This window comes from Vombatus ursinus, unplaced genomic scaffold (assembly GCF_900497805.2).
Source record: "Vombatus ursinus unplaced genomic scaffold, bare-nosed wombat genome assembly UNPS02011613.1, whole genome shotgun sequence".
In the NCBI taxonomy this organism is placed as follows: Eukaryota; Metazoa; Chordata; class Mammalia; order Diprotodontia; family Vombatidae; genus Vombatus; species Vombatus ursinus.
Window position 1 is genome coordinate 3,058,910 of NW_020951391.1, and position 15,191 is coordinate 3,074,100.

The window sequence follows — 15,191 nt, forward strand, 5'->3', positions numbered from 1 at the left end:
GTAGAGTCATACAAAACAAATTCCTACGTTAATCATGTCCAAAAATAGAAAGAAAAAGAAAGAAAAGAAAATACGCTTCAATTTGTACTCTGAGTCCATCAACTCTCTTTCTGGAGGTGGATAGCATGTTTCTTCATGAGTCATTTAGAATTGTGGTTGATTATTGTGTCGATCAGAGTTAGTAAGGTTTTTTTTTTAAACTTATTTATTTTATTCTGAACTTAAGAAATAAGACAAGCATTTCAATAACAACGTGGGATGGAAAAACAGAGGATTGCATCTGAAATTGCAGATCCATTATGTATAACTTGCTATTCCTTTCAAATATAGTTGGATTTTTTCATTGCTGTTACTGTATAAATTGTTCTCCTGGTTCCACTCACTCACTCTGTATCAGTTCATAGACATCTTTCCAAGTTTCTCTGAAATCATCCCCTTTGTCATTTCTTATAGCACAATAGTATTCTCTCATATTCACAAACACAACTTGTTTAGTTATTCCCCAACTGATGGTCATCCCTCAGTTTCCAATTCTTTGCCACCACAAAAAAGAGCTGCTAAAAATATTTTTGTACATATAGGTCCATTTCCTCTTTCTTTAATCTCTTTGGGGAATAGACCTAGGAGTAAGTACAACTGAAAAGTTTTGGGGGCATAGTTCAAAATTACCCTCCAGAATGATTGGATGAGTTTACCAACAGTGCATTAAAGACCTATTTTCCTACATCTTGTAATTGTGTTCATATAGTTCTTGTGTGTACCTTGACAGGTATACTCCCAAGTGTTTTATACTGTTTGTAGTTATTTCAAATGTAATTTCTCTTTGTATCTCTTCCTGATGTCTTCTGTTGGTAATATACAGAAATATTGGGGATTTGTAAGAGTTTATTTTATATCCTGCAACTTTGCTGAAGTTGTGCATTGTTTTGATTCGTTTTTCAGTTGGGATTTTTAAGTAAACCATCATCTGCAAAAAGTGATACTTTTCTCTCCTCTTTGCCTATGCTTATTCCTTCGATACCTTTTTTCTTAGCCTATTGCTATACAATAGGATAGTACAATATTGAAGAGTAATAGCACAGCCTGGCATATAGTAGACGCTTAATAAATGTTTATTGGCTGATTGGTTTCAAGACAACTTTACAATCCCAAAGGACTAATGATGAAATATACTATCTGCCTCCAGAAAAAAAACTGATATTGTTTTGAATACAGACTGAAGCATGCTATTTTTCACTTTCTTTCATTTTTTCTTTTGTTTGAGTCTTCTTATACAAAATGACTAATATGAAAATGTTTTACATAATTGCACATGTATAACCAATATGTGATTGTTTACCATTTCAGGGAGGGAGGGATAGAATTTGGAACTCAAAACTTTAAATAAAAATGTTTTTAAAAAATAAAATACTGAGGATAAAAAAGGACTCCTTTTCACTCTTAAAAATCACTGAGGATCCCTTCCCCCAAAGAGCTTTTATTTATGATGGTAACTATCTATTGGTATTTTACTATATTCTAAATTAAGACATCTTAATATTAGTATGAAAATAGTTTTGACCTCATGGATCCCTCGAAAAGGTCCATGAACCACACTTTGAGAACTGCTGCAATGGAGCATGTTGTTATTATGAACTTAGATCATTTGAGCTTTGAGGGAAGGGAAATTAGGAAAATGAGAATGGGTAAATTTTTAAATTTATGTGATTGGATTTAATTGCTACAGGTACTGGAGAAATTGCAGGGTTACCTTGATGTGCTGGAACAGAGCTATTTGTCCGTCAAAGAGAAATATCAAACTTTACAGAACCACAATAAAAAATCTACAGCATTTGGAGAGTTTGATCCAGAAAGGTCAGATTTATTTAGAACAAATGGATTCCATTGGATTAGGCCATCTGTTGGCCTAATTCTTAGTCACTCCTCTTCTTTAGGATCAGAAAAGCATGTCCCACCTGTAATTTTGGAAAACCTCTTTTTTGATGAAGGCAACTACCAATGAATGCAGTATATATAGTAAAAAAGAGCCTGTAGGAGAAGAAATATTGACTGCCATCTCTCAGCATCGGCCACATTGCATTTTGTCATATTTCATGACATTTAATTCTGAGTTAAACAGGAGGAATAATGCTCCATGTCTTTTACAGGGCGGGGTTGAGGGAAGGATAACAACTGCAGTTTGCTCTTCACTCCTGAACAATTGCAAAGGCAAATTTTGGAGATTCCCTTCATCACTTTCTTGTCTTACACTCCTTCCCTTCCCCTTTTATGGTCTCCTTATTACTTTTTACTTTCTCCTACTCTTCTCATGGTCTCTTTTCTCCCCTTTTCTGTTCTCACCCTCAACAAAGTCCAAAGTGTTAAGTTGGGAGGGAAGTATACAGGGTAGGGGAAGAAGGAAGAGAAATCAATCACTGTGCCTAAATCCTTGGGCAATCACTGTGCCTAAATCCTTCAAGCCAAATGACTTTTGTTCTTGGTTTCAGCTGGCTTGAAAGACTTTGGCCTAAATGCATATTGAATGTGAAACTGGCATTATCCACTATGCAATATCCTTCCACCAACATACAAAGAGAAATATGGGTTAGAACTAGAAGCTACAATTATATCCAAGGAACTTCCTGATACATGCTAAAAGAAGTCATTCAGTAAGTTAAATTCTACATTCAACATTTGCATTAACAACTCTTTTTAACACAAAGCCATCTTGGATATAAAAATAATTTAATTCTTAAAATTTGAATACTAGCAACCTTAGACATTTTCTTTTCTGGAGGTGCATTTAAGCCTTAAAAATCAGTAAAACCTTGAATGCTGTGCTAGCTGACTCGAAAGCAAGGGATTATGTCTTGGCACTGATTGTTCCTTGGTTTCTTTTTAACTTGAAAACAAAACAAAACAAAACAAAAACCTAAAGCATATGTTCACAGCAATAATGAAAAATCATTAAATAATCTATTTGTCTATGAATTTCAGTTATTTGAGACATCATTTTAAAAACACACAATTCTTCCCAGAAGAAAAGACTACAGATAACATAATGCCTTATTTATAACCTAGTTACAACTAACCACATTCAGCACCAACATAAATCACAGGGTTTCCAATGCAATTACAGCCTATGCACAAAGAAGCTTTTACCAAAGGGAGGAGAAAAAGAGACAGAGCTCTCCAAATGACTAAGCTAATGGCATGGCCCTGCAAGGAGAGTCCTGAATGCAGTCTCCTTATGCTCTTTATCTAATGCGGCTTTGACCCAGGAGTGGCCAACAGGAGGAGAACAGGATGCCTTTACTTTTGCAAAGTTCCACCTGCCTGTGGTCAGGGGAGGCTTGATATGGAGCATACCCAAAGCACTGGATCCTCCTGCTCCTAAAGATCAATTTGTATATGTTCCATACAAACACATTTTCCATCTGTAATCACATTCTCTCACATATTTTTTCCTAGCATTTTACAGTTGCCCAAGCATTTTCTAGTGCATTATTTCGTCTGAGCCTGACAATAGCCCTCTAAAGTGGTAGTCAATAAGCATTTATTAGGCACCTACTATGTGCTGGGCTAATTGCTGGGAAAACAAAGAAAGGCCAAAGAGAGTCCTGCTCTCAAGCTTACTTATTTTTAGAGCCGGGTGAGGTGATTGATTGGTTTCTCTTATCTGTTTTCACTAATCAGTAGCAAATGCTCTCCAAATGGATGGCTTTGTAGTAAGTCTGTTAAATATCAAATAAATCAACTCTGACCCAAACTTACATGTTCTAGTAAAGTTTACTGAAAGATATTTGGAGTTACCATGACCATGGATGATGAGGCTAAGAAAATGGCTGCTGTCTGTCTCAGTGTTTCCTTGTGTAAGAGGGGTACTTCTTTGAACCATAGAGTGCCCTCATCCTACTTCATCTGGTAACCCATGTGGAGACCCATTTCGCAGGATGTCAGCAGCTAAGTTGCTTCCCAATTTTCCTTTTATATAAAGAAAGAGTTCTATGACTTGGGTGGGAGAGACTTAACTAGTTTCCTCACTTCTCAGGGATTCTAGTTAGGGCAATGATTGGTGGAAAAACAAGGTGTTATCTGTTTGTTGCCTTCGCTCCCAAATCCATAGTGTAGGATCCTTCAGCATGATAATTGGTTGAGGTGATGAAGGAGAGAGAAACGGAAGGGAGGCGGTAGATTCTCGCTCATACTGCAAGGCTGACCTTGAAAAGTTATACTTTACAGTACTGAGACAAGAGCCTGCCTTCATGTTCTTGGGCTGGGGCAGGGGAGTCGGGGGAATGGTGAGATATTTCTTATCTGTGTATTCCTAGAGCTGGGGGCAGCAAAGAGCAACAAAGATACTATTATGTTTGTTCATGGCCTGAATTTCTTGACTTCTCCCTAGACAGTCTCCAAGTTTTAAAGTATACTCTTTACAAAGGCAAAGTAAGTAAGGGAGTCTTCACTCAGAACTTTTGTCTTATACCTCATATATTGGGGTGAATGGGCGTTATCTCAGTTAAACTGAGATCTGGGAAAAACCTTAGCTTAAAAAAGGCCCAAGTCTGCACTGTATCTGGGGCCATCTCCAGTTGTCATGATCTATATCTTGCCACTGGACCCAGATGGCTCCAGAGGAGAAAGTGAGGCTGGTGACTTTGCACAGCCCTCCCTCACTTAAATCGAATTCACTTGCACATCATGGCGTCATCTCCCTGATGTCATGGTCCTCTTTGAGAACAAAGGACAAACAATATCTTGCATCTATGAGATGAATTAGTAGCAAGTCCTGGGGGACTGGAAATGCTTCCATTATGGGTAAGAAAAAGACTATTTTGCAAATGAGGAAACTGAGCCTTAGAGAGATTAAATTTAAAATGACTTATTCAAGGTCACACAATAAATGGCAGAAGGACTGAAAGTCAGGGTCTTCTGACTCCTGGTTTGGTACTCTTTTCACCATTCTTAATCCTATTTTTTTGTTTTAAATCAACTAGTCCACCTTAATAAAGCCATTACCTTCTCCGCTTATGTAAAAGATAATATTTTTGGACCATAGGAGTGTATTTGACTTTCATCTATCCAGCATTTGAGAGTAGAGTTCCATCTCGTTCAATTTTGTTTACACTAGTTAATAACAGTAATCTAAAGGTAGAGTCTTATCTAAGTTAACCAATGGTTATCCCTCATAAATCACTCAGCCCTTTTTACCTCTGTTTCCTCATCTATAAAATGAGCTGGAGAAGGAAATGGCAAACCACTCTAATATCTTTGCCAAGAAAATGCTAAATGGGGTCACAAAGAGTCAGACATGATCGAAACAACTCAATAATAACAATTGCTCATAAATAGGAGTGTAAATGGGACCTGGATTTGTGAATTTGACATTAACTGGAATAAATGTAATACATACACATATATACAAAGCTGTGTATATTATTCATACACATATATACACAAGACATATATACAAATATGTATACACACCCATCCACACATAACTTGTGTTTTCATGATGATTTGATGTTTGAACTAAGATTATTTTAGTTCATTACTATCATTAATGTAAGTAAGAGCCAACGTGCTTCAATTTCACACTTGTGGATTGTTTAATCTTCCATTTCATGTCAGGGACCCAGGTTAATTTAATATTTTCATTGGTATGGACATTTGTAAAAAAAAAAAAAGGTGCAGTTTTAAACTAACAAATCATTTGTCAGAGAATGATAGGTCTTAGAGTTAAAAATTATCATCCAAAGAACCTGATCCAGCTCTCTACCTTCAGGCAGGTAGGATGTTATTATCCCCATTTTACAAATTAAGCAATTGAGACCCAGAAAGATTAAGTGACTTGTTAGCTAGTAAGGAGGCTGGAGTGAGGACTGGAGCTCTGATCTTTGCAACAGAACTGCAAATAGGGCCCTGATCCGGGTATGGACTAATTTGTAATTTCTTTTTTGTAATTTTTGTAATTTCTTTTTACAGACATGAACATTTATGTGAACTATGATAAAACCTGTGTGATATTCATAAACTACTTTTATTAAATAGAATACTCAATATGTAGATTGTAAGGTGATTATCAGATTTAATTACAGTATACAATGTACTATTTATTTTCTTACTTGTTTAGAAAAGTTGAAGGTGAAATCTTTAAGGTTGAAATGCTCCTTGGAAATGTCAAAGAAAAAATTGAAGAAAGCACATCCAGTTCTTTTCTTCCACGTTCCTCTGATACTCTGGATCTTTTGGACTTTGCATTATGTCCACTCCCAAATGAGGTAATCCAGCGATTTATTATATAATTTGCTACTAGAAAAATTATTTTTATATGTTGTAGGATCTTAATTCATGGAATTGCCAGAGCTTATTTTATTTCTCTGTGATGAGACCTTAACTTTCAAATGTCCTGGGAATCATTTTGTCTAAAACAGAACTATTTTGGGGTCTTAGAAATTATTTTAAATGTTTGTTTTCCGAAAGTGCATGGGTTTAGGATGACTAGTATGAGACCAAAGCCAGTTCATGAAGATGAAATGCCAATGAAAAGGCTATTGCTGCCTCCCACCCCCACCCAGGGAAAATAGTGACAAGTTTTCTTGTGGAAGTTTCCTAGAAGAAACAATTTTATATAGAGTCAAACTTATCTAGGGAGGAATGGCATGTGGGCAGAGCACATCCTCAGTTTTTCCACTGAGGAGACCCTGTCAGAGGTACTCGGTGTATGTGTCAGTCTTGGCTTTTCAAGTATGATTCTTTATCTTCTAAATAGACAAAGGGAAATGTAATTTCCCAAGAATCTCCCTTTGATCTATCATTTTCTCAGTTCTGAGATATGTATGTAACCATACGTGCAAAATGAAATGGTAAATTAGAGTGATTTAATTACTTCAATTGCTTATTTCATCGTTTCCTCCCTCACCCTTTTGCTTCAATTATCTGAGAATTTTAGTCTAAATTGGAATTAGGAGTCTTGAATCATCTGGATACTTCTTCAATGTCTCTGTGATTTCATTGATGTGGACACTTCATTCACAGGTACAGGTATCCACCCCTCTGTTCCTTCTCATCTTGTGTGATTCTTGTCCATGTTTTCTCATCAATTCTCCACAGAGAACGTACCCGACATTCTGGAGGTCTTCCTCTGGGGCTCTTTACATTTTAAGGTTGCCAGTCTTTTGGACTGTCCTTTTATTTTAATCATGACCCACTTTTTTTTTCTAAATTGCCTGGGAAATGGTTTAAAGTCAGTATTCCTTTTCATACTTAACAACACAGTCTTGGACTACAATTTAAAAGTTGTGTGGCCTTTGGTCAGCACTTAAGAATCATTGATTGCATCACATAGAAAGTCCTAATTCTAACATGCTCTGATTGGCTTCCATCTTTGGAGAGTCTATTGATCCAATGACTAATAGTTATTATTATTTTTTTTTTGTTCAGGTCCCAATACAAGAAAATGGGCATGATCCTTCAGGAAAATCTAAGTGTGAAATAAAGCTTCTGGACCTTGGGAAACAAGGTCAAAGAAACACTCTCTTCTCTTTTCTCAAGGGGAAGGATGAAAGTGTTAATAAGAAAGAAGCCATTCCAGCAAAGAGCCAGGAGACTCCCTCACAAGGGTGCCTTTGTGAACTCTACCCACCGATGTGAGTATTTCATTCCTCAGCTGCTGAGGTTGAGAGGAGCTCAAATGGAGACCCACTTCCTCAAAGAGTATTCCCCTAGTATATAAAGACAGTCCAAGCTGGCAAAGTGATTTTTTTTGACATGTTATAAATTGAAGATAGCATGGATAGTCTGCCTGAGGCCATTTGTAATTTGGAAATGTCACAAGCAAAGGGAAAGAGAATAAACATTTATCAAGCACCTACTATGTACCAGCACTTTACAAATATTATCTCATTTTATGAGGGAGGTTGTTTAGTAACATTTAGTTGTTACATGATTCTGAGCAAGTCCTTTAATCCTTCCGAACCTCACTATCTGTCTTCCAATGTTGAGAGGAGAGCACTTTGTAAACCTGAAAGGACCATAGGAATGAGAGTCAGGATCTTGGTCTGGGACCCAGGGCTTCTCCTTCCCTCTGAGAGGGAAACTCTGGCATCTTCTCTGTCTGGTAGGAATGAGAGTCTCGTCCCCCAACCCAGTGAAGTGAAGCATCAGACCAACCTCTTTATATCTCAAGAGAACCAGAATCTCCTTGCCTTTCAGACATTCTGGAGTCAGTCATGGAGTCATAAAGTAGACATGTTAGTGAAGCAGGGGTCAAAGGCAGAGGCTCCAAAGGATGGACTTGACTCTCAGGGCCCATTGAGGACTGACTGCTGCTTTCTGTAGGAGCCACCAGTAACGCCGTTCCAAATGCTTTTCTATTAGCTACCTAGGATTACCCAGGAGAGATGATGCTTTTGATGCAGATGCTCCGAAGCTTGCTTCCAAGGAAGAAGTGGTAACGCTATCTCAGCTGGAGACAAATCAGCTGGCGGTGAAGCTCTCATCAGACTTAATGGTAGGAGACTGGTTAGTGGGAAGATGTTCTATTGTTCTCAAGGCATGTTTGACTCCCTTCTCTCCAAACTGACTCTGTAACTGCAACTCGTTTTGTGGAATATGAATTTGAAGTTGGTGTAATTAAGATCGTTTAGTCACAGATTCATATAATTCCAAAGTGGAAAAGAGTTACAGCATCATAGTCTTGCAGTTGAGAAGGACCTTGTGGCTCATCGAGTTCATCTCTCTCATTTTACTTATAGATGAGGAAAGAGAAGCCCAAGTAAGTGTTCAGTGTCTTGTTCAAGGCCACACATGTAGCAAGTGAAAGAGCTGTGATTTGAAACAAGGTCATCTGATTTAAGTCCATCTCTTTTTCGACCATACCACACTACCTCAAACTCCTTCCTCCTGAGCTTACAGATAGATAGTTAGATAGATAGATAGATATGAAGTGTTTCTAATGTTCCATGGCACTAAAATTAGGTTATGAGAATAGCCTATATGCCAGCATTGAGGACATTCTAGTATTAGGGATGAGGATGTTAGAAAGTAACAGGCAAGCTTAATGACTTGTGCCATCCATTGCTAACAATTTTTCATTTTTCAACATCTCAGAGATAAGTTTCATGAAGCTCAGTTCATTCTCCAACCAACTGGACCAACTGGAAATAGCAAGAATAAAACCCTCAGGTTTCTAATTTAAATCACACTTAATAACAAAGATCTAATCAAAAATGAGAAATGGACAACAAAATCACATAGAAACTGACTATAAGAATTTTATCCGGAAGTTCAAAAAATGTAAATGAATTGCTTCAGCAAGGAGACTAGAAGGTCCTAGAAAGCTTCTTAGTAAATATCTTGCTTATTTACCAAACAAAAGAGATGGTTGCCAAAGGCAACACTCGGTTAAAATAGGAATGTGTTTGGATAAAGAATAAGGGTTTCATCTCATAAAGAAACAGAAACAGTCAAGGGCAAAACCAGTTGAAAAAAGGTTGGCAAGAAAACCACTTAAACAAAGTCATCCGAAGGACATTTAAGGGTGAAAATGGAAGGAGGGCTACAAACAGAAGACAAATGGAAAAGATTTACAAAATCTGTTTTAACAAACTATTTTCTCCATCAAGATTAGTGAAACTATCTCACATGGACATTAACACCACAGTCCCGGATATACTCATGGAGGAGGTAGAAAATGACACTAAAGAGAAGAGAACAAAGGCAGAAAAGGCATCTGGACTGGATAAAGTCTATAGGGTGCCAAGGGACTGATACGTAAAGTATCTAAAGAAGGGTAAGATACAGAAGGTGTGGAAGAAGTCTTGAACTTTGTTAACACTAAAATAAAAAGACGATTTAGAGATCAACCACCAACTTTTACTCCTACAGCTACACACAACAATTTTAAGAGTCATCTATACATGAATTGAGAACATCCTCAAGGAATTAGTAGGGAAACAAGCAGGCTTATTCAAAAGTGAAATGCAACAATGGATTACATTTTTATCCTTTCTTTATTAATTAAAAGATGTAGATATTAGAAGATCTCAATGTGCTTATCAGTCGTTGATTACAAAGCATTTGATTCAGTTAAAAAAAAAGGCATCCTTACAGACTCTTCTACAACAAAGCATCTCCCATGCATGTATCAAACTATTTCAAGATTCTTTAGAAGATATGAGAACAGAAGTTACCCTATTCAATGGCCCTCTGATAATAAACATCAGATGAGTCATAAGACACGGAGATACATACTCATCAAAAGTATTTGCTACTGGGATAGAGGAGGTCCAGCACAGAGTCCAAGTCGAAGAGGGATGCCCTGGAAATGGTGAGATCCTCCAGATGGTCCTGTTTACAGATAACATTGTCCTCATTGCATCAAGTTCCAGAACTTTCCAAAGCCTCCTAAGAGAGATCTCTAATCACTAAAAGGAGTTTGACCTGTTCGTCCACACAAGAAAGATCAAATAGATGAAGAATGCCAATTGACTTGTCCAACAATATGTGTGTGTGTGTGTGTGTGTGTGTGTATTTAGGACAGATAGTACAGATGGACAGAGAACTGGGCCTCAAGATAAGTGAGGACTATGGGGCAGGGGCAGAGGAGGACAGCAGGCTGTATTGCTTTTTTTTTTATTTTTTTTTAGGCAACTGGGGTTAAGTGACTTGCCCAGGGTCACACAGCTAGTAAGGGTTAAGTGTTTGGTCTGAAGCTGGATTTGAACTCAGGTCCTCCTGACTTCAGGGCCGGTGCTCTATCCACTGTGCCACCTAGTTGCCCCTAGTCTGTATTGTTTTCAGAAAATTGCAAAACTTTTAATTACCTCAAGCTTCCCATGAAAGCAAAAGCCCATCTTTTCAATAGTAACATTTTACTGGTGTCACTGTATGGCAGCAAGATGTGGAACACTACTTGCCTTTAAAAAGAATTAATAAAATAAGTATCACACAGAGGAAAACAGAGAGGTATACAGTGAGTGTAAACAGGCTGCAATACATAATGAAAAATGGACACAGATGAAAAGGAGTAAAGGATATCATTAGAGGATTGTCTGACAGAAAGAGAAGAGCAAGGAATGGCAGGTGGGCAACCAGAGGGCTACACTTTGAGATGTTGGGAAAAAGCAAGGAAAACCTCTGGCACATTATATGGACCCTCTGTTTTGAACTTTGGGGAGGACATGGACAAGAGTCACAAGATAGGAATGGATGGGCTATCATCTCCAATGAGGTATAGCTTCCTGGTCATTTCCCAGGAGACATGGCAGCTACTATCACCAACCTCACTAGAGGAGGAGTAATCAGAAGGGCCTTAGATTAATTGTGCTTCTTTTAACTTTCCCCAAATGGAATCTAAAGTCAGGAAATCAAGGTAGTTTAGTGGACTGTCAAAAAATATCTTGCCATGGGATATTTGGTCACCTTTGGTCACAGCATTTTGCTGTGCTCATGATCAATATTTGGAAAAATATTGCTCCCTCATGAAAATCATTTCAGCTTTTACACCAACATCTCTCATAGATAATGAGCAGGTAGAGAAATTCCAAGATGAAGCAGAGGAGGCCTTACAAATTTGTTATGTTTTGATAGTTGAGGACATCAATTTAAGGTGTGTATAGGTTAGCCCCATGACAAATATTTTGGAAAAAAGTGACTCAGATGTGAGGAATGAGAGAAACTGAGCACTTGTGTACTACACAGAAGTTTCATATCTATACGTGATGAATACGTTATTTGAGAGATGATGGCCAACAAATAATATCACAATAAAAGGAAAGTGGTTCTATTTTAACAAACAGATGTGACTCGAAGTGAGCATCATTCCTGAATTAGCCATCTCTGTGCAGTCAGACCATTTTTTTTAAGAACAAAAATGAAATTAATACAAATCTAGAAGAATGAAAAAGAGAAAAAGGAAAGCATATTTTCCCATCCAGATAAGAATAACCTACACATGCATTGACGACATCTTGGATGAGTGGATTAGAAGGCACCATGCAGATTTTTGCAAGAGGTATTCTATTGCAGACACATCTTTACCAAATGGTAGTTGATTGAAAGGATCATTGATTTAGGACTAGAAGGAACCTCAAAGATTATCTAGTCCTATCTCCTCATTTTCCAGATAAGGAAACTGAGGCCTGGGGAGGTTAAGTGACTTGTCCAAAGTCACTACTTATAAGCAGTAAGTATTGGAGTCAGGGTTTAAACACAAAGCCAGCCATTCTAAAGCTATTTCTCTTTCCACTATACCAGGCTTCCTTCCAAGGCATAGACAATACAAGACTTCACCATGTTTATAGCTTGTTGACTATAAAAAAAGTAAAACATTGCCTTCAAGGCTCTCTTTCAACAAAATATGCCCCATACAAACTCTCTCCAAAATTAACATTTACCTGTGTAATGTCGTGCATAAAAACACAATGAGGATCCCCTGTTTGATATCCTCCTGATTATTAATATCAAGTGATGCAGAAAATAGTTGGGTCAAATGTGTCTTCCATTGTCATTGAGGAGATCCACTGGGGAACCCGTATCAAAAAGGGAGTCCCTAAAGATGGTGAGGTGCTCCAGATGATCCTTGGTATGGATGATATTGGGCTGATTGCATCAATCCCAGAACACTGAGGCGCTTCTCAGCTGACAGCCATAATTACTCAAAACAATTTGGACTAACCACACAGGAAAAAAACCAAATGGATGAAGAATACATATTATCTAGATTGTGATAAGCAGTTTCAAGTTGAATCTTTCAGTATCTATATCTTGGAAAGACTCTGCAAGCAGACAACAGTCTGGGCCCAGGATTTAACAAGAGGAGAAAAGTAAGTTGGATTTCTTTTGGGAAACTGCAAAGTTCTTTTAAAGTTCCCATTTTTAATGCCAATATTCTTCCAGTGATGTTATATGACTGCAAACGAGGGAGCGTTAAAGTCTCTGAAGAATTAAAATTGAGAATTACTCAAAATGCAGTGGAAAGGAAATGGTGGGCGTGAGCAAGCAGCAAACCATGACAAACAAGGAGTTTGATAGAAGTTAAAAAGAAGAGGGGTTGGTCATGAGGCACGAGGGGGGGATAATCAACAAATAGCTCAGGTGCTCCATTGGTATCCTCATGAACTCAAGAGAATTTGACAAAGGCCCCTAATATGTTGGATGAATACCATATGGGAAGGGAGGACACAGGTGAAAGTTATACAGGATAGGCAGGCATGGATAATATAAGCTTCTAATAGAACTTAATAGAACTCAAACTCTTCCCATTAGAGTGTGAACTTGTTGAGGGCAGGCATTGACTTTGCCTTTCTTTATATGCCCCAACACTGAGCATATAATGAGTATTTAATAAATTCTTGTTGATTGATTGATGAAAGGTAGTTATTCCCATGTGGTTGGAGGCAATATTGGTGTCGAAAATGTCATTGTTCCTTTGCTGTATTAGAGAATTCTTGAGTTTGATTTTCTTATCAAAAATATTCATCACCTGGCAGCTAACCCTCTAGTGATGAATATTTCTGTGCTTAGCTAGCATGATCCATAGCTGGCAGTCTGACCTAAGTCTTGCAGGTAAAAATTTTATAGTTGGGCAAGACCTATAAGAGTTTATGGTCTGCTGGTCTGACCTTCAGGAACACAGGACCTAGCCTGGGTGACCCCATGAGGCATCAGAGTTGGACTTGAATGGAGGTTCCTGGCCTTGCTAAGACTTTTTCCAAAAAGTCAAATGTCAGAAAGGGTTTCCAGTGGTAGGAGAATCTTGTACCTCTAAACAGAAGTGGTAAATTTGATAATGGTAAAGACATTTAAAACTTGGCAGAGCCTGCCTGCCTTACTTCTTCAAGCTGGATGATTTTGATTCAAGACAGTATGTTGGAATTTCTAGGTGGTACAGTGGATAGAGAACTGGGCCTGGAGTTAGGAAGAAGACCTGAGTTCAAATTAGGCCTCAGAACTTATTAGTTGTGTGATTCTGGGCAAATCACAACTTTAGTTTGCCTCAGTTTCCTCAACTGTAAAATGAGGATAGTAAACAACACATACCTTGCAGGGTTTTTGTAAGGATTAAATGAGATAATATTTATAAACACTTAGCACAATGACTTCCACACAGTAGGCACGATATAAATGCTTATTCTCTTTCCTTCCACTTCTATTTATCAGTAATCACAGGCTTACTTAACTAGCTATATTGGTCTTGAGCATCTCATTTTGCATTTCTGGGCCTCAGTTTCCTCACCTGTAAAATTAGGGGATTGTATTAGATAATCTCTAACGTGCCTCCCAGCTCTAAATCCCATGATCCTATGAATTCAGATGAGTCAGTGTTATTCAGAAAAAAAAGGTATGAAGCAATGAGAATGAGTCAATGTCCTTAAAACCAATGTGTTTTGCTTTGGGGTGCAGAGGGCCTTCTCTTCTCTGGAGTCTGATGATGATCCTGGAAGCTTAGAGTCCATGAAGCAATCTGTATTGAGGCAAGATTGGCACTCTGATCATGAACTCCCTGAAAGGTAAGGGCTTGGCGCGTGAATCATCATAGAGGAGCGAGTTGTGCAAGAGCAAATAGAATAAATCTAAAGGTGTCAAGCCTGAAGCTCTATTCTCAACTCAGCCATTTGAACACAGGGCCTTGAATATCATCTGTCAAATTTCTTTCCCCTTTTCTATGAAACAAGGGTCGACACTGGCTGGTATTGAGATGATTCCAGAGAGAACGTGGGTCAGCGGCTGCAATTTTAAAATGAAAGGCCCTGTGTTTCTAAGTTAAGGTTAACCCTACTGTCATTCTAGAAATATGTATTAGGGCAATCAAATTATTATAATGTGTGGGTTCATGATTGTGTGGGTCTTCCACCAAGGCAGGCACACCTCCACAAACCTAATTAATGATGCATCATGGACTAATACCAAAGTTTAGGGTAATTGTCCAATGAAAGGTCAGCAGCGAGGCATGTGACCAGGTTTGAAAGACTGAAGATTCCTGTTAGAAAACATTCCAGCCAAAGGGCTGCTGCTGTCACAAGATTTCTATTAAGTTACTCCCTCTAAAAAGTGGCAAGGTGGTTATTGGGCTAAAAACAACCATGTGTCATCTGGGGTGGCCCTTTACTCAACGTCAACTTGACAGGAATCAGCTGAGCCCTGCTTTTGAATATTAGTATTAATAATACCTATTCACTGAGTCACCCTATCTTTTTACTTAATGAAGA

General features: G+C 38.1%; 1 protein-coding gene across 1 annotated transcript in view; it reads left to right on the forward strand.

The window, feature by feature from the left end:
* Nucleotides 1-15,191, forward strand: part of AKNAD1 (AKNA domain containing 1) — a 36,015-nt gene that overhangs the window by 3,733 nt on the left and 17,091 nt on the right. Inside the window, exons 5-9 of the mRNA XM_027856747.1 lie at nucleotides 1,727-1,854; nucleotides 6,113-6,260; nucleotides 7,423-7,628; nucleotides 8,359-8,491; nucleotides 14,386-14,492. Coding sequence (XP_027712548.1) covers nucleotides 1,727-1,854; nucleotides 6,113-6,260; nucleotides 7,423-7,628; nucleotides 8,359-8,491; nucleotides 14,386-14,492 — 722 coding nt within the window. The remainder of the gene's footprint in view (nucleotides 1-1,726; nucleotides 1,855-6,112; nucleotides 6,261-7,422; nucleotides 7,629-8,358; nucleotides 8,492-14,385; nucleotides 14,493-15,191) is intronic.